General features: G+C 51.9%; 1 protein-coding gene across 4 annotated transcripts in view; it reads right to left on the reverse strand.

Annotated features, from left to right (window-relative positions):
- The window catches only part of cdc42bpb (CDC42 binding protein kinase beta (DMPK-like)), a 140,698-nt gene that overhangs the window by 41,995 nt on the left and 72,648 nt on the right, over positions 1-26,055 (reverse strand). For all 4 annotated transcript variants that reach the window (XR_006830666.1, XR_006830665.1, XM_046291076.1 and 1 more), the window contains exons 6-13: positions 24,135-24,228; positions 17,624-17,824; positions 12,984-13,232; positions 12,238-12,496; positions 11,999-12,118; positions 11,059-11,192; positions 8,482-8,724; positions 5,836-5,946 (exon numbers count right to left, since the gene is read on the reverse strand). Coding sequence is in view for 2 of the 4 variants with exons in the window: in XM_046291076.1 (XP_046147032.1) it covers positions 5,836-5,946; positions 8,482-8,724; positions 11,059-11,192; positions 11,999-12,118; positions 12,238-12,496; positions 12,984-13,232; positions 17,624-17,824; positions 24,135-24,228 (1,411 nt within the window). In the remaining 2 variants the exon portion in view is untranslated. The remainder of the gene's footprint in view (positions 1-5,835; positions 5,947-8,481; positions 8,725-11,058; positions 11,193-11,998; positions 12,119-12,237; positions 12,497-12,983; positions 13,233-17,623; positions 17,825-24,134; positions 24,229-26,055) is intronic.

Raw genomic sequence — 26,055 nt, forward strand, 5'->3', positions numbered from 1 at the left:
ATAACAGGAGTATGTTACAGGGGGAGGAGAGTGGGGGAGGGGGTGAATAACAGGAGTATGTTACAGGGGGAGGAGAGTGGGGGAGGAGGTGGAGAATAACAGGAGTATGTTACAGGGGAGGAGAGTGGGGGAGGAGGTGGAGAATAACAGGAGTATGTTACAGGGGGAGGAGAGTGGGGGAGGGGGTGAAGAATAACAGGAGTATGTTACAGGGGAGGAGAGTGGGGGAGGAGGTGGAGAATAACAGGAGTATGTTACAGGGGAGGAGAGTGGGGGAGGAGGTGGAGAATAACAGGAGTATGTTACAGGGGGAGGAGAGTGGGGGAGGAGGTGGAGAATAACAGGAGTATGTTACAGGGGGTGGAGAGTGGGGAAAGAGGTGGAGAATAACAGGAGTATGTTACAGGGGGAGGAGAGTGGGGGAGGAGGTGGAGAATAACAGGAGTATGTTACAGGGGGAGGAGAGTGGGGGAGGAGGTGGAGAATAACAGGAGTATGTTACAGGGGGAGGAGAGTGGGGGAGGGGGTGAAGAATAACAGGAGTATGTTACAGGGGGAGGAGAGTGGGGGAGGGGGTGGAGGATAACAGGAGTATGTTACAGGGGTGAGGAGGTGAAGAATAACAGGAGTATGTTCCATGGGCGAGGAGAGTGGGGGAGGAGTTGAAGAATAACAGGAGTATGTTACAGGGGGAGGAGGTGGAGAATAACAGGAGTATGTTACAGGGGGAGGAGAGTGGGGGAGGGGGTGGAGGATAACAGGAGTATGTTACAGGGGGGAGGAGGTGAAGAATAACAGGAGTATGTTACATGGGCGAGGAGAGTGGGGGAGGAGTTGAAGAATAACAGGAGTATGTTACAGGGGGAGGTGGAGAATAACAGGAGTATGTTACAGGGGGAGGAGGTGGAGAATAACAGGAGTATGTTACAGGGGAGGAGGTGGAGAATAACAGGAGTATGTTACAGGGGGAGGAGGTGAAGAATAACAGGAGTATGTTACAGGGGGAGGAGAGTGGGGGAGGGGGTGAAGAATAACAGGAGTATGTTACAGGGGGAGGAGAGTGGGGGAGGAGGTGGAGAATAACAGGAGTATGTTACAGGGGGAGGAGAGTGGGGGAGGAGGTGGAGAATAACAGGAGTATGTTACAGGGGAGGAGGTGGAGAATAACAGGAGTATGTTACAGGGGGAGGAGAGTGGGGGAGGAGGTGGAGAATAACAGGAGTATGTTACAGGGGGAGGAGGTGAATAATAACAGGAGTATGTTACAGGGGGAGGAGAGTGGGGGAGGGGGTGAAGAATAACAGGAGTATGTTACAGTGGGAGGAGAGTGGGGAGGAGGTGAAGAATAACAGGAGTATGTTACAGGGGGAGGAGAGTGGGGGAGGAGGTGAAGAATAATAGGAGTATGTTACAGGGGGAGGAGAGTGGGGGAGGAGGTAAAGAATAACAGGAGTATGTTACAGGGGGAGGAGAGTGGGGGAGGAGGTGAAGAATAACAGGAGTATGTTACAGGGGAGGAGGTGGAGAATAACAGGAGTATGTTACAGGGGGAGGAGAGTGGGGGAGGAGGTGAAGAATAATAGGAGTATGTTACAGGGGGAGGAGGTGGAGAATAACAGGAGTATGTTACAGGGGGAGGAGAGTGGGGGAGGAGGTGAAGAATAATAGGAGTATGTTACAGGGGAGGAGAGTGGGGGAGGAGGTAAAGAATAACAGGAGTATGTTACAGGGGGAGGAGAGTGGGGGAGGAGGGAAAGAATAACAGGAGTATGTTACAGGGGGAGGAGAGTGGGGGAGGGGGTGGAGGATAACAGGAGTATGTTACAGGGGGGAGGAGGTGAAGAATAACAGGAGTATGTTACATGGGCGAGGAGAGTGGGGGAGGAGTTGAAGAATAACAGGAGTATGTTACAGGGGGAGGAGGTGGAGAATAACAGGAGTATGTTACAGGGGAGGAGGTGGAGAATAACAGGAGTATGTTACAGGGGAGGAGAGTGGGGGAGGAGGTGGAGAATAACAGGAGTATGTTACAGGGGAGGAGGTGGAGAATAACAGGAGTATGTTACAGGGGAGGAGAGTGGGGGAGGAGGTGGAGAATAACAGGAGTATGTTACAGGGGGAGGAGAGTGGGGGAGGGGTGAAGAATAACAGGAGTATGTTACAGTGGGAGGAGAGTGGGGGAGGAGGTGAAGAATAATAGGAGTATGTTACAGGGGGGAGGAGAGTGGGGGAGGAGGTGAAGAATAACAGGAGTATGTTACAGGGGAGGAGGTGGAGAATAACAGGAGTATGTTACAGGGGGAGGAGAGTGGGGGAGGAGGTGAAGAATAATAGGAGTATGTTACAGGGGGAGGAGAGTGGGGAGGAGGTAAAGAATAACAGGAGTATGTTACAGGGGGAGGAGAGTGGGGGAGGAGGTAAAGAATAACAGGAGTATGTTACAGGGGGAGGAGAGTGGGGGAGGGGGTGGAGGATAACAGGAGTATGTTACAGGGGGAGGAGGTGAAGAATAACAGGAGTATGTTACATGGGCGAGGAGAGTGGGGGAGGAGTTGAAGAATAACAGGAGTATGTTACAGGGGAGGAGGTGGAGAATAACAGGAGTATGTTACAGGGGGAGGAGGTGGAGAATAACAGGAGTATGTTACAGGGGGAGGAGGTGGAGAATAATAGGAGTATGTTACAGGGGGAGGAGAGTGGGGGAGGAGGTGGAGAATAACAGGAGTATGTTACAGGGGGAGGAGGTGGAGAATAACAGGAGTATGTTACAGGGGGAGGAGGTGGAGAATAATAGGAGTATGTTACAGGGGGAGGAGAGTGGGGGAGGAGGTGGAGAATAACAGGAGTATGTTACAGGGGAGGAGGTGGAGAATAACAGGAGTATGTTACAGGGGGAGGAGGTGGAGAATAATAGGAGTATGTTACAGGGGAGGAGAGTGGGGAGGAGGTGGAGAATAACAGGAGTATGTTACAGGGGGAGGAGGTGGAGAATAACAGGAGTATGTTACAGGGGGAGGAGGTGGAGAATAACAGGAGTATGTTACAGGGGGGGAGGAGGTGAAGTAAGGGTGACAAGGGTTTAAAAGAGAACAGAAAGTGAGTGGGGACAAAGGACAAAGGGGGGAAAAATCTACAAAAAGGGGAAAACAAACTGACAGACAGGCTAGTAACCTCACAAAACAGCAAACAAGAACAAGTCTTAAAACATTTCTCTCATTTCTGCTCTTATTATTATAGCCAAGGGACCTTCCAAACCAGCCCTCACTGAGAGTCAGCCTGCCCTGGTTTAGAGGAGATGAGAGGGAGGGAGGGAGGGAGGGAGGGAGGGAGGGAGGGAGGGAGGGAGGGAGGGAGGGAGGGAGGGAGGGAGGGAGGGAGGGAGGGAGGGAGGGAGGGAGGGAGGGAGGGAGGGAGGGGGGAGATGAGAGGGAGGGAGAGGAGATGAGAGGGAGGGAGAGGAGATGAGAGGGAGGGAGAGGAGATGAGAGGGAGGGAGGGAAGATGAGAGGGAGGGAGAGGAGATGAGAGGGAGGGAGAGGAGATGAGAGGGAGAGGAGATGAGAGGGAGGGAGAGGAGATGAGAGGGAGGGAGAGGAGATGAGAGGGAGGGAGAGGAGATGAGAGGGAGGGAGAGGAGATGAGATGAGAGGGAGGGAGAGGAGATGAGAGGGAGGGAGAGGAGATGAGAGGGAGGGAGGGGAGATGAGAGGGAGGGAGAGGAGATGAGAGGGAGGGAGAGGAGATGAGAGGGAGAGGAGATGAGAGGGAGAGGAGATGAGAGGGAGAGGAGATGAGAGGGAGAGGAGATGAGAGGGAGGGAGAGGAGATGAGAGGGAGGGAGAGGAGATGAGAGGGAGGGAGAGGAGATGAGAGGGAGGGAGAGGAGATGAGAGGGAGGGAGGAGATGAGAGGGAGGGAGGGAAGATGAGAGGGAGGGAGAGGAGATGAGAGGGAGGGAGAGGAGATGAGAGGGAGGGAGAGGAGATGAGAGGGAGGGAGAGGAGATGAGAGGGAGGGAGAGGAGATGAGAGGGAGGGAGAGGAGATGAGAGGGAGGGAGAGGAGATGAGAGGGAGGGAGAGGAGATGAGAGGGAGGGGAGATGAGAGGGAGGGAGAGGAGATGAGAGGGAGGGAGAGGAGATGAGAGGGAGAGGAGATGAGAGGGAGGAAGAGGAGATGAGAGGGAGGAAGAGGAGATGAGAGGGAGGGAGAGGAGATGAGAGGGAGGAAGAGGAGATGAGAGGGAGGGAGAGGAGAGGGGGAGGGAGAGGAGATGAGAGGGAGGGAGAGGAGATGAGAGGGAGGGAGAGGAGATGAGAGGGAGGGAGAGGAGAGGAGATGAGAGGGAGGGAGAGGAGATGAGAGGGAGGGAGAGGAGATGAGAGGGAGGGAGAGGAGATGAGAGGGAGGGAGAGGAGATGAGAGGGAGGGAGAGGAGATGAGAGGGAGGGAGAGGAGATGAGAGGGAGGGAGAGGAGATGAGAGGGAGGGAGATGAGAGGGAGGGAGAGGAGATGAGAGGGAGGGAGATGAGAGGAGAGGGAGGGAGAGGAGAGGGAGGGAGATGAGAGGGAGGGAGAGGAGAGGGAGGGAGGGAGAGGAGGGAGGGAGGGAGGGAGGGAGGGAGGGAGGGGAGGGAGGGAGGGAGGGAGAGGAGATGAGAGGGAGGGAGAGGAGATGAGAGGGAGGGAGAGGAGATGAGAGGGAGGGAGAGGAGATGAGAGGGAGGGAGAGGAGATGAGAGGGAGGGAGAGGAGATGAGAGGGAGGAAGAGGAGATGAGAGGGAGGGAGAGGAGAGGGAGGGAGAGGAGATGAGAGGGAGGGAGAGGAGATGAGAGGGAGGGAGAGGAGATGAGAGGGAGGGAGAGGAGAGGAGATGAGAGGGAGGGAGAGGAGATGAGAGGGAGGGAGAGGAGATGAGAGGGAGGGAGAGGAGATGAGAGGGAGGGAGAGGAGATGAGAGGGAGGGAGAGGAGATGAGAGGGAGGGAGAGGAGATGAGAGGGAGGGAGAGGAGATGAGAGGGAGGGAGAGGAGATGAGAGGGAGGGAGAGGAGATGAGAGGGAGAGGAGATGAGAGGGAGGGAGAGGAGAGGGAGGGAGGGAGGGAGGGAGGGAGGGAGGGAGAGGGAGGGAGGGAGGGAGGGAGGGAGGGAGGGAGGGAGGGAGGGAGGGAGGGAGAGGAGATGAGAGGGAGGGAGAGGAGATGAGAGGGAGGGAGAGGAGATGAGAGGGAGGGAGAGGAGATGAGAGGGAGGGAGAGGAGATGAGAGGGAGGGAGAGGAGATGAGAGGGAGGGAGAGGAGATGAGAGGGAGGGAGAGGAGATGAGAGGGAGGGAGAGGAGATGAGAGGGAGGGGAATGGGAGGGAGGTGGTGCGGAGAAAGAGAAAGTAGGAGACAGATGAAGGAGAGGAGAAGGAGGAGGGTGGAGACAGGAGATATACTAGAAGGGCTAGGTAGAGGAGGACAGAGATGGGAGACGGGTAGAGGAGGACGGAGAGACAGGTAGAGGAGGACGGAGAGACAGGTAGAGGAGGACGGAGAGGGGAGACGGGTAGAGGAGGACGGAGAGGGGAGACGGGTAGAGGACGAGTGAGAGATGAGAAAAGGATGGAGAGGAGACCGGTAGAGGATGGCGAGAGAAGGATGGAGAGGAGACCGGTAGAGGATGGCGAGAGAAGGATGGAGAGGAGACCGGTAGAGGATGGCGAGAGAAGGATGGAGAGGAGACCGGTAGAGGATGGCGACAGGAGGGCGGAGACAGAGGAGGATGGAAAGGGGAAGGGAACGAGAACTGGAAGATGAGTAGGAAAGTAGTGTATGTGACCTCTAACCTTGAGGGTCTCAAGCTCCATCTCCAGCTGTTTAGAATAGACTTCGCTGTGGTCGCGCAGCTTTCGCTCCTTAGACGCCTCTGCCTTGGCATCCTCCAACTGGGCCTCCAACTAACAAACACAGGCAGACAAAGCAGAGGTCAACATCACACACACTAAAGTTTCATATCCCTTTACCAGGATAGATTTACCCATACATAGAACACGTATGGGTAAATATATCATCTATGAACATTTGAACATCTTGGCCATGTTCTGTTATAATCTCCACCCGGCACCACCAGAAGAGGACTGGCCACCTCTCAGAGCCTGGTTCCTCTCTAGGTTTCTTCCTAGGGAGTTTTTCCTAGCCAACGTTCTTCTACATCTGCATTGCTTGCTGTTTGGGTTTTTAGGCTGGGTTTCTGTACAGCATAAACTTGATTGATTAATTCTCACTCTGAAACACAGTTATTCATTAGCATGCATTGTGTCAATATGTGCATTACCATTATGCATACCAGTATTGCATATATGAATTAACAGTGAGGAGATCATTGAACATTGGCTTATCACCCTGCCATCATTGACCCCCTCTCTCTTCCTCATGGACCCTGTTAGCACTTAGCGTTTAGCTCTGGGGTCACCAACAACCATCTGAACCCTGTTAGTGCTTAGCGTTTAGCTGGGGTCACCAATAACCATCTGGACCCTGTTAGCACTTAGCGTTTAGCTCTGGGGTCACCAACAACCATCTGGACCCTGTTAGTGCTAAGCGTTTAGCTGGGGTCACCAACAACCATCTGGACCCTGTTAGCACTTAGCATTTAGCTCTAGGGTCACCAACAACCATCTGGACCCTGTTAGCACTTAGCGTTTAGCTCTGGGGTCACCAACAACCATCTGGACCCTGTTAGCGCTTAGCTCTGGGGTCACCAATAACCATCTGGACCCTGTTAGCACTTAGCATTTAGCTCTAGGGTCACCAACAACCATCTGGACCCTGTTAGCACTTAGCATTTAGCTCTAGGGTCACCAACAACCATCTGGACCCTGTTAGCACTTAGCATTTAGCTCTAGGGTCACCAACAACCATCTGGACCCTGCTAGCTCTTAGCGTTTAGCTCTGGGGTCACCAACAAGCATCTGGACCCTGTTAGCGTTTAGCTCTGGGGTCACCAACAAGCATCTGGACCCTGTTAGCGCTTAGCTCTGGGGTCACCAACAAGCATCTGGACCCTGTTAGCGCTTAGCTCTGGGGTCACCAACAACCATCTGGACCCTGTTAGTGCTAAGCGTTTAGCTGGGGTCCACAACAACCATCTGGACCCTGTTAGCACTTAGCATTTAGCTCTAGGGTCACCAACAACCATCTGGACCCTGTTAGCACTTAGCATTTAGCTCTAGGGTCACCAACAACCATCTGGACCCTGTTAGCACTTAGCATTTAGCTCTAGGGTCACCAACAACCATCTGGACCCTGTTAGCACTTAGCATTTAGCTCTAGGGTCACCAACAACCATCTGGACCCTGTTAGCACTTAGGTTTTAGCTCTGGGGTCACCAACAAGCATCTGGACCCTGTTAGCGTTTAGCTCTGGGGTCACCAACAAGCATCTGGACCCTGTTAGCGCTTAGCTCTGGGGTCACCAACAACCATCTGGACCCTGTTAGCGCTTAGCTCTGGGGTCACCAACAACCATCTGGACCCAGTTAGCGCTTAGCATTTAGCTGGGGTCGCCAACAACCATCTGGACCCAGTTAGCGCTTAGCATTTAGCTGGGGTCGCCAACAACCATCTGGACCTTGTTAGCACTTAGCATTTTGCTCTGGGGAAGGATAGAGAAGGGTATGAGGTTGTAGGCCTGGGGTGCATCTCAATAGTCTCAAGTGGCCTCCATTCCTTGTTAAGATTAGAGCAGATGAGGGAGAGAAGACACTAAAGCAATATGGAGAATAGCTACTAGGAATTCGTGTTCAACTGCCTAGCGACAATGCAGACAGCACCAGACAGGCGAGGCCCTCAAGGGAATACTGGCATTCAAATTGAGAAATTAATGAATAGATAACAAGAGAAGTTGTTCTGTGCTTTCTGAATGCCAGGAGAAGCCATAGCACCAGAAGTGGTTGTGTTGAGGTTGAAAGTCTGGAATCGTTATACATACATAGTAGACACACTCATATAGGCAGACACACACACACTGAAATGTAATAATACAGATATGGCATTCGTCACAGAAAGCTAAAGTAGCTAAACGTCGCTAACACACTGCCACTTTGTCTCCAGCTTTGACAGCCCCTGACAGCTAACTTCATTCACGAGTGTTAGCAAGCTAAATGTTAGCAAGTTGAGTGTTCTACACAGCTGAGTGTTCTACACAGCTGAGTGTTCTACACAGCTGAGTGTTCTACACAGCTGAGTGTTCTACACAGCTGAGTGTTCTATACAGCTGAGTGTTCTACACAGCTGAGTGTTCTACACAGCTGAGTGTTCTACACAGCTGAGTGTTCTACACAGCTGAGAGTTATATACAGCTGAGTATAACCAAGCAATGTGTTAGTTAGCTAAATATTAGCAAGCTAAGTGGTTAGTTAGCAAGCTAAATGCTAGCACGTTACGTGTTAGCATTAGCAAGCTACGCTCTGCTAGACAACTTTTACAACTCGCCTCCTTGCGGGCCTTCTCGGTCTTGCGGATGTCCTGACGCATGGCGTCCACCTTCTGCACAGCAGCGTCCATCTCCTCCTCCTTGTCGCGGAGCTGGCGTGAGAGGCGTTGCTTGGTGGAACGCAGCTCAGCCATGCGCTCGCTTAGCTCAGAGAACTCCTGTAGGGCCAGCTTCCGCTGGCTGTGGGCCTCCTTCAGCTCCTTGGTCTGGGACTTGAGGCGCTCCAGGGACTCCACCAGTTGCTGTTGGTGGTGATAGGAGAGGGGGAGAGAGTAGATGAGGGAGGGGGAGAGAGTAGATGAGGGAGGGAGGAGAGAGTAGATGAGGGAGGGAAGAGAGAGTAGATGAGGGAGGGGGAGAGAGTAGATGAGGGAGGGGGAGAGAGTAGATGAGGGAAGGGGGAGAGAGTAGATGAGGGAGGGGGAGAGAGTAGATGAGGGAGGGGGAGAGAGTAGATGAGGGAGGGGGAGAGAGTAGATGAGGGAGGGGGAGAGAGTAGATGAGGGAGGGGGAAAGGGAGGGTGGGTGGAGAGAGAGTAGATGAGGGAGGGGGAGAGAGGATGAGGGAGGGGGAGAGAGAGGGGAGAGTGGATGAGGGAGGGGGAGAGAGGGGGGGTAGGCGAGATAGGCGTGATAAGAGAGAGAAAGGAGGAAGGGTGAGGGAGGGAGAGAGAGAGAGAAACAGCAAAATAAAAGAAAGCAGAGGAGGCACGAGACATGGGGAGAGGGAAAGACAGAATGACAGGTGCGGAGATTAAATGAGGGAGAGAACGTGTGAGGGAGAAAGGAGGACAGCAAGAAAGAGACGAGGGGAGGGAGGAAGGAGACGAGGGAGGAATGAGACGAGGGAGGAATGAGACGAGGGAGGAATGAGACGAGGGAGGAATGAGACGAGGGAGGGAGGAATGAGACGAGGGAGGGAGGAAGGAGACGAGGGAGGGAGGAAGGAGACGAGGGAGGGAGGAAGGAGACGAGGGAGGGAGGAAGGAGACGAGGGAGGGAGGAAGGAGACGAGGGAGGGAGGAAGGAGACGAGGGGAGGGAGGAAGGAAGGAGACGAGGGGAGGGAGGAAGGAAGGAGACGAGGGGAGGGAGGGAGGAAGGAAGGAGACGAGGGGAGGGAGGCAGGAAGGAAGGAGACGAGGGGAGGGAGGCAGGAAGGAAGGAGACGAGGGGAGGGAGGCAGGAAGGAGACGAGGGGAGGGAGGGAGGGAGGAAGGAGACGAGGGGAGGGAGGGAGGGAGGAAGGAGACGAGGGGAGGGAGGGAGGGAGGAAGGAGACGAGGGGAGGGAGGGAGGGAGGAAGGAGACGAGGGGAGGGAGGGAGGGAGGAAGGAGACGAGGGGAGGGAGGGAGGAAGGTGACGAGGGGAGGGAGGGAGGAAGGTGACGAGGGGAGGGAGGGAGGAAGGTGACGAGGGAGGGAGGGAGGAAGGTGACGAGGGGAGGGAGGAAGGTGACGAGGGGAGGGAGGAAGGTGACGAGGGGAGGGAGGAAGGTGACGAGGGGAGGGAGGAAGGTGACGAGGGGAGGGAGGAAGGTGACGAGGGGAGGGAGGAAGGTGACGAGGGGAGGGAGGAAGGAGACGAGGGGAGGGAGGAAGGAGACGAGGGGAGGGAGGAAGGAGGAGACAAAGAAAATAAAACACATCAGTAAACTACCAATTCTAATCTTGACTTCCACTATAAATGTACACACAGAAAATCAGCCACAATCAATTGTATCACACATAAAAAAAAGGATTCTACCCTTTTCAACATTAAATACATCAACTCCAGCACCACCCCAACGTGTGAAAGTTATGGGTTTCTATGGCCGTGTCCGAGAGCATCCACCTTGATGCATTGTGGGTAAATGGTGACCGACTGACTGCTCTACAAATAATAATGAGCAGTTATTTATGACACAAGGTGATTTGTATATCCGTCAAACAAGCCCTTTGTTGTGAAGTAAACAAGATACAAGACAAGTATTTCTGATGACATCATCCGGGCTGATGACATCATCTGGTGTGCATCATGAGATTTGAACAACTACGAGCAGGCAACGGTTTTGAATAGTCAACTAAACACAAACACTATACCAGGGTAAAGGGAAGAGGATGGGGGTCAAATAGTTTTGCTAATGGAATTAGACAGAAATGTGGTGTTTCTGTCCAGAACCCTGACTCCAGCTAATCCAAGACATGATGGAATTAATCACAAGGAAAAAGGTCCCAGTGTTTACACACCGTGGTGATCCAATGATCTGAGGATATTAGGTTAGGCTGTGTGTGTGCGTGTGTTTAAGCCTAATGCGTCATGAATGATAAAATGAGACCTGACACAGAGAGACGACCTCTATGCAGTGAATAGACAACGGTGAGCTAACATTGGTCCTTGAGAGTAACAGTGTGCCCTCTGAATCATGTCAGCTCTAGTGATGGATTCACCTGACTGAATACACCCCTACGTCCTATTCACTAGACACCAAACAGAAGGAAGCGGACCAGAACGGGAAAGGACTGCCAGAACTTGTCCAATAACAAATGCTTGCTTTCATTTTCCTTTGCAAAATAGGGGGTTGGGGGGGGTTTTACCTTGTGGATCTCCTCCTTCTCCTGTCTCAGGGCTTTAACCTGTTTGTCCAGGGCCTTCAGCTTGGAGGAGGAGCTCTCGTAGTCCTGGCGCAGAGTCACCGCCTCCTCTAGCTGGTGCTCCAGCCTATCAGAGTCTGAGTGAGGACGAGAAGGAGAGGGACTTCCTGGTTAGTGGGATGGTGAAAGGTACTTGGTGCTGCGCTAGAACAGCCCAAAAAGTGCAAACTGTGTGTTCGACCCAGGCCTGGTATAAATGATCTGTGTGTTCAACTCAGGCCTGGTATAAATGATCTGTGTGTTCGATCCAGGCCTGGTTTTAATGATCTGTGTGCTCAACTCAGGCCTGGTTTAAATGATCTGTGTGTTCAACTCAGGCCTGGTATAAATGATCTGTGTGTTCAACTCAGGCCTGGTATAAATGATCTGTGTGTTCAACTCAGGCCTGGTATAAATGATCTGTGTGTTCGACCCAGGCCTGGTTTAAATGATCTGTGTGTTCGACCCAGGCCTGGTTTAAATGATCTGTGTGTTCGACCCAGGCCTGGTTTAAATGATCTGTGTGTTCGACCCAGGCCTGGTTTTAATGATCTGTGTGTTCGACCCAGGCCTGGTTTAAATGATCTGTGTGTTCGACCCAGGCCTGGTTTAAATGATCTGTGTGTTCGACCCAGGCCTGGTTTTAATGATCTGTGTGTTCGACCCAGGCTTGGTTTAAATGATCTGTGTGTTCAACCCAGGCCTGGTTTAAATGATCTGTGTGTTCGACCCAGGCCTGGTTTAAATGATCTGTGTGTTTGAATCATACCTGGTTTAAATGCCCAGACAGTATTTGACCTGTGTGTTCAACTCAGGCCTGGAGTAAATGCCCAGACAGTGTTGGGTTGCCAGACGAGCAGACTAGTGGCGCGTTGCCAGATTGGGTTGCACAGAGAGCACTGACCTGCCAGTTTCTTCTTGAGCCGGTCAATCTCCTCGTTGAGCTTCTTCATCTCCTTGTCCCGGCCCAGGGTGCTGGCCCCGCGCCCCGGCCCGTGGAGAGACTGCACTGCTTGAGTGGACTCTGGAGGGGCCAGAAGGGGCAACACACAGGTTAAAGGTCAGGGGTTATGTCCACATTTACACTCAGGGTGACAGAGGTTGTTTATGTGTCTCTTTGTCCTCTACCACCCCCTAGCTCACCCTGCAGCTTCCGGTTCAGCTCCTGCTTCTCCTGCTCCAGTCGGCGGATCCTCCTCTCAAAGGCTTCCACTTCCAGCCCCCCCTCCTGGTCCGGGGGAACCCCCTCTTCTCCTCCCCCATCCTGGGAGCTCCCATCGGACAGGCCGGCCCTGTTGACACTGCCGCGGTCCGAGAAGCAGCTGTCCGTGGTGTAGGTGAAGCCTACGAAGGGCAGATGTTGCCCGGTGAAACCGCTGTGTGTGACTGGAGGAGCGATGTCCTGTTGGGGAGGGGTTATATTGATTAGTCTATTACTATCTGTTAAAAAAGTATGTTTTTTTCCTTCTAATTAGTGCTTGCTAGCCAGCTGGTTTCCAGCTAACGTTAGCTAGCCAGCTGGTTTCCAGTTAACGTTAGCTAGCCAGCTGGTTTACAGCTAACATTAGCTAGCCAGCTGGTTTCCAGTTAACATTAGCTAGCCAGCTGGTTTCCAGTTAACATTAGCTAGCCAGCTGGTTTCCAGTTAACATTAGCTAGCCAGCTGGTTTCCAGTTAACATTAGCTAGCCAGCTGGTTTCCAGTTAACATTAGCTAGCCAGCTGGTTTCCAGTTAACATTAGCTAGCCAGCTGGTTTCCAGTTAACATTAGCTAGCCAGCTGGTTTCCAGTTAACATTAGCTAGCCAGCTGGTTTACAGCTAACATTAGCTAGCCAGCTGGTTTCCAGTTAACATTAGCTAGTCAGCTCCTTTCCCCTAGTACACCCACCGGGTTTTTAAGAATATCGTCGTCCACGTCAAAGTTGGAGGTGTCAGATGGGGAGCTGACGTCGGGGATGTAGGGCGCCTCAGTGGAGCGGATGTGTTCCCAGTCGATGCCGGCGAAGAAGGGGTGATCCTTGAAGTCGCCGATGCCATTCTGGCCCAGGCGACGCTCGCGGCCGCAGATTAGGCGCGAGATCAGGTCCTTGGCGTCCTCCGACACGTCGCAGATGTTTGAGGGGAACTGGAAACGCTCCTGTGAGAGAGAAGGGTGGAGAGAGGGAGGAGACGAAGGGGATGAGAATTTGATATATATTTTTTAAGTAGCTTTATTGGGTCATTAGCACACATACAAACATCACATTTACCCCTAACACACACACACCAGCAGAATAATCAGGAAGCGGGGGATGAGCGAGAGACGGGAGCGAGAGAGAGACGGGAGCGAGAGCGACGGGAGCGAGAGAGACGGGAGCGAGAGCGAGAGAGAAGGGAGCGAGAGGGGGAGAGACGGGAGCGAGAGAGACGGGAGCGAGAGGGGGAGAGAAGGGAGCGAGAGAGACGGGAGGGAGAGGGGGAGAGAAGGGAGCGAGAGAGACGGGAGGGAGAGGGGGAGAGAAGGGAGCGAGAGAGACGGGAGGGAGAGGGAGAGAAGGGAGAGAGAGACGGGAGCGAGAGGGGGAGAGACGGGAGCGAGAGGGGGAGAGACGGGAGCGAGAGGGGGAGAGACGGGAGCGGGAGGGGGAGAGACGGGAGCGGGAGGGGGAGAGACGGGAGCGGGAGGGGAGAGACGGGAGCGAGAGGGGGAGAGACGGTAGCGAGAGGGGGAGAGATGGGAGCGAGAGGGGGAGAGACGGGAGCGAGAGGGGGAGAGAAGGGAGCGAGGGGGAGAGAAGGGAGCGAGAGGGGGAGAAGAAGGGAGAGACGGGAGCGAGAGAGACGGGAGAGAGACGGGAGCGAGAGAGACGGGGAGCGAGAGAGACGGGAGCGAGAGAGACGGGAGCGGAGAGACGGGAGCGGGAGAGACGGGAGCGGGAGAGACGGGAGGGGAGGGGGAGAGACGGGAGCGAGAGGGGGAGAGACGGGAGCGAGAGAGACGGAGAGCGAGAGGGACGGGAGCGAGAGGGGGAGAGAAGGGAGCGAGAGAGACGGGAGCGAGAGAGACGGGAGAGACGGGAGCGAGAGGGGGAGAGACGGGAGCGAGAGGGGGAGAGACGGGAGCGAGAGAGAGACGGGAGCGAGAGGGGAGAGACGGGAGCGAGAGGGGGAGAGACGGGAGCGAGAGGGGGAGAGACGGAGCGAGAGGGGGAGAGACGGGAGCGAGAGGGGGAGAGACGGGAGCGAGAGGGGGAGAGACGGGAGCGAGAGGGGGAGAGACGGGAGCGAGAGAGGGAGACGAGAGACGGGGAGCGAGAGACGGGAGCGAGAGAGACGGGAGCGAGAGAGACGGGAGCGAGAGGGACGGGAGGAGAGAGAGAGAGACGGGAGCGAGAGAGACGGGAGCGAGAGAGACGGGAGCGAGAGAGACGGGAGCGAGAGAGACGGGAGCGAGAGAGACGGGAGCGAGAGAGACGGGGAGCGAGAGAGACGGGAGCGAGAGAGACGGGAGCGAGAGAGACGGGAGCGAGAGAGACGGGGAGCGAGAGAGACGGGGAGCGAGAGAGACGGGAGCGAGAGAGACGGGAGCGAGAGAGACGGGAGCGAGAGAGACGGGAGCGAGAGAGACGGGAGCGAGAGAGACGGGAGCGAGAGAGACGGGAGCGAGAGAGACGGGAGCGAGAGAGACGGGAGCGAGAGAGACGGGAGCGAGAGAGACGGGAGCGAGAGGGGAGCGAGAGAGACGGGAGCGAGAGAGACGGGGAGCGAGAGGGAGACGGAGAGCGAGAGAGACGGGAGCGAGAGGGGGGAGAGACGGAGCGAGAGGGAGAGACGGGAGCGAGAGGGGGAGAGACGGGAGCGAGAGGGGGAGAGACGGGAGCGAGAGGGGGAGAGACGGGAGCGAGAGGGGGAGAGACGGGAGCGAGAGGGGGGAGAGACGGGAGCGAGAGGGGGAGGAGAGACGGGAGCGAGAGGGGGAGAGACGGAGCGAGAGGGGGAGAGACGGGAGCGAGAGGGGGAGAGACGGGAGCGAGAGGGGGAGAGACGGGGAGCGAGAGGGGGAGAGACGGGAGCGAGAGGGGGGAGACGGGAGCGAGAGGGGGAGAGACGGGAGCGAGAGGGGGAGAGACGGGAGCGAGAGGGGGAGAGAGACGGGAGCGAGAGGGGGAGAGACGGGAGCGAGAGGGGAGAGACGGGAGCGAGAGGGGGAGAGACGGGAGCGAGAGGGGAGAGACGGGAGCGAGAGGGGGAGAGACGGGAGCGAGAGGGGGAGAGACGGGAGCGAGAGGGGGAGAGACGGGAGCGAGAGGGGGAGAGACGGGAGCGAGAGGGGGAGAGACGGAGCGAGAGGGGAGAGACGGGGGAGCGAGAGGGGGAGAGACGGGAGCGAGAGGGGGAGAGACGGGAGCGAGAGGGGGAGAGACGGGAGCGAGAGGGGGGAGACGGGAGCGAGAGGGAGGAGAGAGACGGGAGCGAGAGGGGGAGAGACGGGAGCGAGAGGGGGAGAGACGGGGAGCGAGAGACGGGAGCGAGGGGGGGGGAGACGGGAGGGAGAGACGGGAGCGAGAGGGGGAGAGACGGGAGCAGAGGAGAGGAGAGACGGGAGCGAGAGGGGGAGAGACGGGAGCGAGAGGGGGAGAGACGGGAGCGAGAGGGGGAGAACGGGGAGCGAGAGGGGGAGAGACGGGAGCGAGAGGGGGGAGAACGGGAGCGAGAGGGGAGAGAGACGGGAGCGAGAGGGGGAGAGACGGGAGCGAGAGGGGGAGAGACGGGAGCGAGAGGGAGAGACGGGAGCGAGGGGGAGAGACGGGAGCGAGAGGGGGGGAGACGGGAGACGGGGGGGGAGACGGGAGCGAGAGGGGGGAGACGGGAGCGAGAGAGACAGGAGCGAGAGGGGGAGAGACGGGAGAGAGGGGGAGAGACGGGAGCCAGACAGAGACGGGGGTTTGACAGAGACAGACTATTAAGAAGTAATAGATGAGAACGTGTTCGATAACGCATGACAAGCACCAGTTTAGATACTGACAGAGACTATGATGAAAATAGTTGTTAGAAAGTAGGCTAGTGTTTCAGGAACTAGACCCTTGAGAAGGAGCATTGACCTGGATAGCTTCAGGAAATAATCACACCGTGTATGTGGCCAACTTGTTAATAAAACACCCCTGTACCTACACCACCAAACAATCACAAACTTTTGGAACAGGCAACACAAGTCTACCAGCGTACAATGACATTCTAGACGATTCTGTCCTTCCAACTCTGCGGCAACGGTTTGGGTAAGGCCCTTTTCTGTTTCAGCATGACATTGCCCATATGCACAAAGCGAGGTCCATACAGAACTGGTTTGTCGAGATTGGTGTGGAAGAATTTGACTGTCCTGCAAAGAACCCTGACCTCAACCCCATCGAACACCTTTGGGTTGAATTGTAAAACTGACTGCGAGCCAGACGTAATCGCCCAACATCAGTGCCCGACCTCACGAATTCGGGTTATGGCTGAATGGAAGCAAGTCCCTGCAGCAATTTTAAAAATGTTTTTATTTATTTATTTACATGTAACCTTTATTTAACTAAGAAAGTCAGTTAAAAGAACAAGCTCTTAATTACAATGACGGCCTAGGAACAGTGGGTTAACTGCCTTGTTCAGGGGCAGAACGACAGATTTTTACCTTGTCAGCTCGGGGATTCGAACCTTTCGGTTACTGGCCCAACGCTCTAACCACTAGGCTACCTGCCGCCCCAATGTTACAACATCTAGTGGAAAGCCTTCCCAGAAAAGTGGAGGCTGTTATAGCAGAAAACGGGGGACCAACTCCATATTAATGCCCATGACATTGAAATGAGATGTTTGACGAGCAGGTGTCCACATACTTTTGGTCATGTAGTGTACCTTTAAGTAAACAATCCAATAAATATTATCAACTATTTCAACCGATTAATAATCCAAAAGTTTGTTATATTTAATAAGTGTAGAATATAATTAACTGTGAAATACTGTACATTTGGACGCAAACAATTAATAAATCATGAAACAAAATCATTAATTATTAAAATGTTTGGAATATTTAGCACTTATTGCTGGCCCATGGATTTGGTATAGGCTAGCTCTTCTGGTCGTTTTGAGTCTGAATATCGTTGTCAGTTTGCAGAGCATTCCTTCTTTTGACATGCATAATAGATTATATGCATATTGCTTGTTACCAAGTCAGTTTGGATACTGATGACACACAAGCTACATTTCCTACATCTACATTGTTGCAAGCTAGGCACTAGGGACCCCTGGCTTTGTTCTGCCTCAGAGGTACACTACATGCTTGTCCCTACACCCGGACCTATGATCCCTATCCACACCTGTGACTAGGGGCGCTCTCCCAATTCTCTTGCATGACATCCTATCCTTGTTTGCTTTCCTTAATGACTACTGTTTTCATGAATGGACGCTAATCGAAATGGTAGACTTTTAAGACTCGTTTTCCACTTTCCCTCGCAACGTTGTCACCACAACCTAAACACCTTCCACCTAAATGCCCACCGGTTTCCTCAAGTTTACCTCGTGGTTCATGATCTTGCCGTAGGTCTCCACCAGGGACTCTGCATAGAAGGGTGTCTCCCCGTAGAGCATCTCGTACATACAGACCCCTAGGGACCACCAGTCACACTCTGGACCGTACTTGCCCATGCCGTCCTCCATGGCCTGCAGGATCTCAGGGGAAATGTAGTCCGGAGTGCCTACAGCCACAGATGACTGGACCTGGAAGAGTGAGGTTAGGAACTACAAATGAGAGGGTTGAAGTAAAGTGGACTCAGAGAAACATTTTACGTGGTGCATGTAAAAAAACGGTCCAAATCATATCGTATTTGTCACATGCGTGGTAAACAACAGGTGTAGACTAACAGTGAAATGCTTACTTACGGGCCCTTCCCAACAATGCAGAGAGAGAAAGAGAAATAGTAGAAAGTATATTTCTGTTTTGAAAATAATAACACAAGGAAAGCATAGAAAAATAATAACTGACATAAGGTGTGCGTGTGTGTGTTTTCATAATAAGAGTATTAACTTATTAAAAAACGATTGAGTTTGTTTGAGTCTAGGCTCTAGCCTGTATAGTGTCAGATGGGCGGGTTTGGAGTTTTGAGATGATTTTTTTGGTCCATTAGGCCAGGCAAACTCAATCAAGCACAGATTAAGTATTTGAAATTATTTCAAATAATATTTGAACCCGGGTCTGGGCTATAGTGAATCTTGCTATACTCCCCCCTTAGGCCTTCAATCACGTCATCAAATTCTAACGGTTGGGCTACACATTTGACTAAAACCCTGAACCTCCATACATCTGACAAATCACCTTGAACCTCAGGTCAATTTCTGCCTCAGACAAAAATTTCATTTTCTTTCACACAAACAGCTGAGTAGTACAAAGGGGCTCTGTGGTAGAATCCCGATGAAAAACAAATGAAAACTTTGCACGAGAGCAGAAAAAGGAGCTGACCCAATAAAGTTATTTCATAAAACAGTGTGAAACCTCTATTAATTCACACTATAAAAACCATTAGGATCCACGAGAGCCCTTGAATAAGTCCCAAATGGCACTCTATTCTCTTGACCAGGGGTGCCCAACCCTCTTCCTGGAGATCTACTGTCCTGTAGGTTCAGCCCAACCCTCTTCCTGGACATCTACTGTCCTGTAGGTTCAGCCCAACCCTCTTCCTGGAGATCTACTGTCCTGTAGGTTCAGTCCAACCCTCTTCCTGGATATCTACTGTCCTGTAGGTTCAGTCCAACCCTCTTCCTGGATATCTACTGTCCTGTAGGTTCAGTCCAACCCTCTTCCTGGATATCTACTGTCCTGTAGGTTCAGTCCAACCCTCTTCCTGGATATCTACTGTCCTGTAGGTTCAGCCCAACCCTCTTCCTGGACATCTACTGTCCTGTAGGTTCTGCCCAACCCTCTTCCTGGACATCTACTGTCCTGTAGGTTCTGCCCAACCCTCTTCCTGGACATCTACTGTCCTGTAGGTTCAGTCCAACCCTCTTCCTCGACATCTACTGTCCTGTAGGTTCAGCCCAACCCTCTTCCTGGACATCTACTGTCCTGTAGGTTCAGTCCAACCCTCTTCCTGGAGATCTACTGTCCTGTAGGTTCTGCCCAACCCTCTTCCTGGACATCTACTGTCCTGTAGGTTCAGCCCAACCCTCTTCCTGGAGATCTACTGTCCTGTAGGTTCTGCCCAACCCTCTTCCTGGACATCTACTGTCCTGTAGGTTCAGTCCAACCCTCTTCCTCGACATCTACTGTCCTGTAGGTTCAGCCCAACCCTCTTCCTGGACATCTACTGTCCTGTAGGTTCAGTCCAACCCTCTTCCTGGAGATCTACTGTCCTGTAGGTTCTGCCCAACCCTCTTCCTGGACATCTACTGTCCTGTAGGTTCAGCCCAACCCTCTTCCTGGAGATCTACTGTCCTGTAGGTTCAGTCCAACCCTCTTCCTGGAGATCTACTGTCCTGTAGGTTTTCAGTCCAACCCTCTTCCTGGAGATCTACTGTCCTGTAGGTTCAGTCCAACCCTAATTTAGCATATCTGATTCAGCTAGTTAAGATCTTGTTGAGCAGCTAATTAGTAGCATCAGGTGTGTTAAATTAGGGTCGGACTTAAAACCCAGAGGACAGTAGATCTACGGGAAAAGGGTTGGGCAGCCCTGCTCTAGATAGGGCTCTGGTCAAAAGTAGTGCACTACATTACCCATAGGGCTCTGGTCAAAAGTAGTGCACTACGTTACCCATAGGGCTCTGGTCAAAAGTAGCGAACTATGGGTAACGTAGTGCATTACTTTTGACCAGAGCCCTATGGGTAACGTAGTGCACTACTTTTGACCAGAGCCCTATGGGTAACGTAGTGCACTGTAGCAAATGAGCCGTCCCAAATTGCACCCTTTCTTTACATTTTACACCCTCTGAATTCCAAGAGCATATCGTTGACTTTCTTTCTCATTTACAGTAGTGCAATAAGGATGGGGGTCCATTTTTAGCTATGTTTTTAAGAGGGAGCTGGAGTAAAACAGATTAAGCCTACCACTTGGATGATAAGTTGGTGTCGAAGGCATGGCCTGGACTGTCCTTAATCTTTGTGTCAGAAGTTTATATCACAGACTATAGACATATAGTCAATGCTGATTACAAACCTAAATGTTACTTCACGACTAAACCCTAATTGAGCATATTTATTTTTGTCATTTAAATCAGGGTCTGTGAAAAGGCCACAGTGAATCAAATGGTTTTATCATCAACAGCCCCCTACGAGACTGAACTCTGATTATATAGCCATCATTGTTATTTTAAATCGACTAAAACTGGATAATGATGATAACGATAGCTGTTGTGTTGTGTAATCTGTTCTGTGGACATGTCCTCATTATTGCGCATTGGTTTAAAGCTGCTGCTGCTGTAGGTGGTTGAAATTGCCCTAGATGCTGATCCGGTTAACGTTTTTCATCTTCCCCACTAATAGTTAAGGTTAGGATTGGGGCAGGATATTTGTTCCTAGTGGAAACTTCACCCCCAGAGCGCGGGCCGTTGTATGAATGTTGGTTTTTACTTCTGGTAGTCACTCTCTTTTTTTGTTGTTCAGTTCCTTGTTGTACGGATAGAATTAGAATATTCAAATCTCAAGGTCATTGTATTTCTATAGTTGTATGAATTTACTCTAAGTCACTCATCATTAACCTGAGTAAAGTGTGAGAGAGCCTCTTATAGGCCATTGACTGACACTGCATCCCAAATGGCAGCTTATTCCCTATATAGTGTACTACTTTGGACCAGAGCCATATGGGTCCTGGCTAAAAGAGGTGTACTAGAGAATTGGGTGCCACGTCCGTTATTTTAGCGGTTGCGACAAACAGAGAGGGTAGGGTCTCTGTTTTCATTCTACAAATGTGGCTCTAAATCTAGAGGTAGGAGCTACTAGCTATTATGACCCTATTTCTGAAAAGTTAAGACTCGTGCATTTAAAATTAAAATAAATTGTTTCCCTCTGCAATGCTCACCGGCCGCGTAGGAAATGTTACAAGGGACTGTGACAAAACCACAATCAAAAGCAATGCAGATGTTCTCTCACACAAACAATTGTTAGGCCTTCCTGGTGAGCTTACCTGACAGTTTCCTGAACTTTCCAAAAGTTTTCTGATGCATTTCAGATACATACTGATGCAACCACAAATTTGTAAAACTTTCACGTAGGCTACTCATATTTTCTTATTAGTCTTTATGAACATAAAAACTTGGTGCAGTTTACCCTACAACCAGGTAAAAAAACTAAACATTTATATTACAATATAAAGCGCCTTCAGAAAGTATTCACACCCCTTGATTCTATATTTTGTTGTGTTCCAGCCTGAATTCAAAATGGATTAAATATATTTTTCACCCATCTACAAACAATATCCCACAATAACGCATAATGACAACACAATATCCCACAATGAAAACATGTTTAGACATTTTATCACATTTATTGAAAATGAGATCTAGAAATATCTATTTTACATAAGTATTGACACCGCTGAATCAATACATGTTCGAATCTCCTTTGGCAGCGATTCCAGCTGTGAGTGTTTCTCTAAGAGCTTTCCACACCTGGATTGTACAACGTTTGCCCATTATTCTTTAAGCTCTGGCAAGTTGGTTGTTAATTATTGCTAGACAGCCATTTTCCAGTTCCAGTTAAATCGATTTTCAAGCCGATTTAAGTCAAAACAGAAACTAGGCCATTTTTTTTTTTACCTTTATTTAACTAGGCAAGATCAGTTAAGAACAAATTCTTATTTTCAATGACGGCCTACGAACAGTGGGTTAACTGCCTGTTCAGGGGCAGAACGACAGATTTGTACCTTGTCAGCTCAGGGGTTTGAACTTCCGGTTACTAGTCCAACGCTCTAACCACTAGGCTACGCTGCCGCCCCATTCAGGAACATCCAATGTCATCTTAGGTTATTGTCCTGCTGAAAGGTGAATTTACTGTTTCTCTACATCAACAACAAAAAAACTCCCTAGTCCTTGCCGATGACAAGCATACCCATAACATGATGCAGCCACTACCATGCTTTAAAATATTAAGTGTGGCCGTCAGTGATGATGTTTTCCCCCCCAAACATAACGCTTTTTTTCAGGACATAAAGTTAATTTCTATGTAATATATTTGCAGTTTTAACTTATTGCAAACAGAATGCATTTTTTTAATTAACATTTTTACTCTGTACAGGCTTCCTTCTTTTCACTCTGTCATTTAGGTTAGTATTGTGGAGCAACTACGATGTTGATCCACAGTTTTCTCCCATCACAGCCATTAAACTCTATAACTGGTTTAAAGTCACCATTGGCCTCGTAGTGTAATCCCTGAGCGGTTTCCTTCCTCTCCGGCAACAGAGTTAGGAAGGACACCTGTATCTTTGTAGTGACTGGGTGTATTGATACACCATCCAAAGTGTAATGAATAACTTCACCATGCTCAAAGGGATATTCAATGTCTGCCTCTTTTTGTTTTTGACCCATCTACCAATAGGCGCCCTTCTTTGCGAGGCATTGGAAAATCTCCTCGGTCTGTGGTTGAATCTGTGTTTGAAATTCACTACTCGACTGAGGGACCTTACAGATACTGTAACTGTATGTGTGAGGTACAGATGAGGAAGTCATTCACAAATCATGTTAAACACCATTAGTGCACACAGAGTGAGTCCATGAGTCATTGCAACCTTGTATGTCATTTGTTAGGCAAATCTTTACTCCTGAACTTATTTAGGCCTGCCATAACAAAAAATACTTATATTAAAATAAAATTTAAAATAAAATATATATATACATATATATATATATATATATATATATATATATATATTAAATCTACATTACTGAGTGACAATTTTTTTTTTGCAATTTAATAAAAAATGTAATTCATGCTGTAAGATCAAAAATGTGGAACAAGTCAATGGGTGTGAATACATTCTGAAGGCACTGTAGGTAAAACCACTTTTGGCGAAACAGTGATCAGATATAGGTTTGTACCATGTTGATAGATTATTCTAAATATTATTGTAATAGTAGGCCTACCTGCACAATAACCTCATATTCCATGGGGTTACTGACCACCATTGAATTAATAACAAGAAGTATTTATTATTTGGCCTTAGGGAGAAGCAAAAATAGCCATGGGAAGGGGTGCTGCAGATCAATTTAAATACATTTGCAAAATGTATATAATTACTCCTATCTGTAGATAAATACATTAAATCGTTGAAATAGACCAGGAATAATGATGACCAATAGCTGTGGGTTGTGTTTTATCACGACTAGTGCATGTTGGACTACAGTTGAGGAGCCAATTGGGCAACAGGCCTGGTAAATATCAAACCCCTGATTGTTGAGTCGTGTCTGTCAGTGAACAGCAGGCAGCAGCTATAAGGCCTTTCGCAATATTTCAAAATACTATTGCTGTAAAAACAGTTTGTAAAGCAAATAGCTAGTCTAATCTATCGGTGTCAGTGTAGCCTGTAATTTTGGTAATTTTTGTGGTATAAAATAATACACATTTTGAAAAGGACATTTTTCTCAAAACCACAAATAAGATGATAGAAACATGCAGCACTATTATACAGGTGTTTTTCCCCCACAAAATAATATTTGTGGCGTGTCTGGGCTGTGGGGCGTGTCTGGGCTGTGGGGCGTGTCTGGGCTGTGGGGCGTGTCTGGGGCGTGGTCTGTGGGGTCTTGTGTGGGTCTGGGGCGTGTGGGTTCTTGGGTGGGTGTGGTGCGTGGGGGTCTGGGGTGTGGTGGGTTTGGTGGATGTGGTGTGATTGGTGCGTGGGGGTCTGGGGTGTGGTGGGATTAGTGCGTGGGGGTCTGGGGTGTGGTGGGTTCGGTGCGTGGGGGTCTGGGGTGTGGTGGCTTCGGTGCGTGGGGGGTCTGGTGCGTGGTGGGTTTGGGATGTTGTGGGTTTGGTGCGTGGGGGGTTTGGGATGTGGTGGGTGTGGTGCGTGGGGGGTTTGGTGCGTGGGGGGTCTGTGTTGCTCACCGTGCCATCCTGCATCATTTTCAGGCAGGAGCCAAAGTCGGCCAGACGGATATGACCCTTCATGTCTAACAGCACGTTGTCTGGTTTGATATCTCTGGAGGGATAGAGAGACAGAGCGAGCGAGACAGAGAGAGCGAGCGAGACAGAGAGAGAGCGAGCGAGCGAGCCAGAGAGAGAGAGAAAGAGCGAGCGAGACAGAGCGAGAGCGAGCGAGCCAGAGAGAGAGCGAGCGAGCCAGAGAGAGAGAGCGAGCGAGCCAGAGAGAGAGAGCGAGCGAGCCAGAGAGAGAGAGCGAGCGAGCCAGAGAGAGAGAGCGAGCGAGCCAGAGAGAGAGAGCGAGCGAGCCAGAGAGAGAGAGCGAGCGAGCCAGAGAGAGAGAGCGAGCGAGCCAGAGAGAGAGAGCGAGCGAGCCAGAGAGAGAGAGCGAGCGAGCCAGAGAGAGAGAGCGAGCGAGCCAGAGAGCGAGCGAGCCAGAGAGCGAGCGAGCCAGAGAGCGAGCGAGCCAGAGAGCGAGCGAGCCAGAGAGCGAGCGAGCCAGAGAGAGAGAGCGAGCCAGAGAGGGAGCGAGCGAGCCAGAGAGGGTGAGAGCGAGCCAGAGAGGGAGAGAGCGAGCCAGAGCAAGCGAGCCAGAGAGAGAGAGCGAGCGAGCGAGCCAGAGAGAGGGAGCGAGCGAGCGAGCCAGAGAGAGAGAGAGCGAGCGAGCGAGCCAGAGAGAGAGAGAGCGAGCGAGCGAGCGAGCCAGAGAGAGAGAGAGGGAGCGAGACAGAGAGAGAGAGAGGGAGCGAGACAGAGAGAGAGAGCGAGCGAGACAGAGAGAGAGCGAGCGAGACAAAGAGAGAGAGCGAGCGAGACAAAGAGAGAGCGAGCGAGACAAAGAGAGAGCGAGCGAGACAAAGAGAGAGCGAGCGAGACAGAGAGAGAGCGAGCGAGCGAGACAGAGAGAGAGCGAGCGAGCGAGACAGAGAGAGCGAGCGAGACAGAGAGAGAGCGAGCGAGACAGAGAGAGAGAGAGCGAGACAGAGAGAGAGAGAGCGAGACAGAGAGAGAGAGAGCGAGCGAGACAGAGAGAGAGAGAGAGAGCGAGACAGAGAGAGAGAGAGAGAGAGCGAGCGAGAGAGCGAGCGAGAGCGAGCGAGACAGAGAGAGAGAGAGCGAGCGAGACAAAGAGAGAGAGCGAGCGAGACAAAGAGAGAGAGCGAGCGAGACAAAGAGAGAGAGCGAGCGAGACAAAGAGAGAGCGAGCGAGACAAAGAGAGAGCGAGCGAGACAGAGAGAGAGCGAGCGAGCGAGACAGAGAGAGAGCGAGCCAGAGAGAGCGAGCGAGACAGAGAGAGCGAGCGAGACAGAGAGAGAGCGAGCGAGACAGAGAGAGAGAGCGAGACAGAGAGAGAGAGCGAGACAGAGAGAGAGAGAGCGAGCGAGACAGAGAGAGAGAGAGAGAGCGAGCGAGAGAGAGAGCGAGCGAGAGCGAGCGAGACAGAGAGAGCGAGCGAGACAGAGAGAGCGAGCGAGACAGAGAGAGAGAGCGAGCGAGACAGAGAGAGAGAGCGAGCGAGACAGACAGAGAGAGAGAGCGAGCGAGACAGAGAGAGAGAGCGAGCGAGACAGAGAGAGAGAGCGAGCGAGACAGAGAGAGAGAACGAGCGAGACAGAGAGAGCGAGCGAGACAGAGAGCGAGCGAGAGAGCGAGCGAGACCGAGAGACAGAGAGCGAGCGAGACAGAGGGGGAGAGCGAGACAGAGAGGAGGCGAGCGAGACAGAGAGCGGGCGAGACAGAGAGAGAGCGGGCGAGACAGAGAGAGAGCGGGCGAGACAGAGAGAGAGCGGGCGAGACAGAGAGAGAGCGGGCGAGACAGAGAGAGAGCGGGCGAGACAGAGGGGGCGAGCGAGAGAGAGAGGGGGCAAGACAGAGGGCGAGCGA

Source organism: Oncorhynchus gorbuscha, linkage group LG12 (genome assembly GCF_021184085.1).
Source record: "Oncorhynchus gorbuscha isolate QuinsamMale2020 ecotype Even-year linkage group LG12, OgorEven_v1.0, whole genome shotgun sequence".
NCBI lineage: Eukaryota > Metazoa > Chordata > Actinopteri > Salmoniformes > Salmonidae > Oncorhynchus > Oncorhynchus gorbuscha.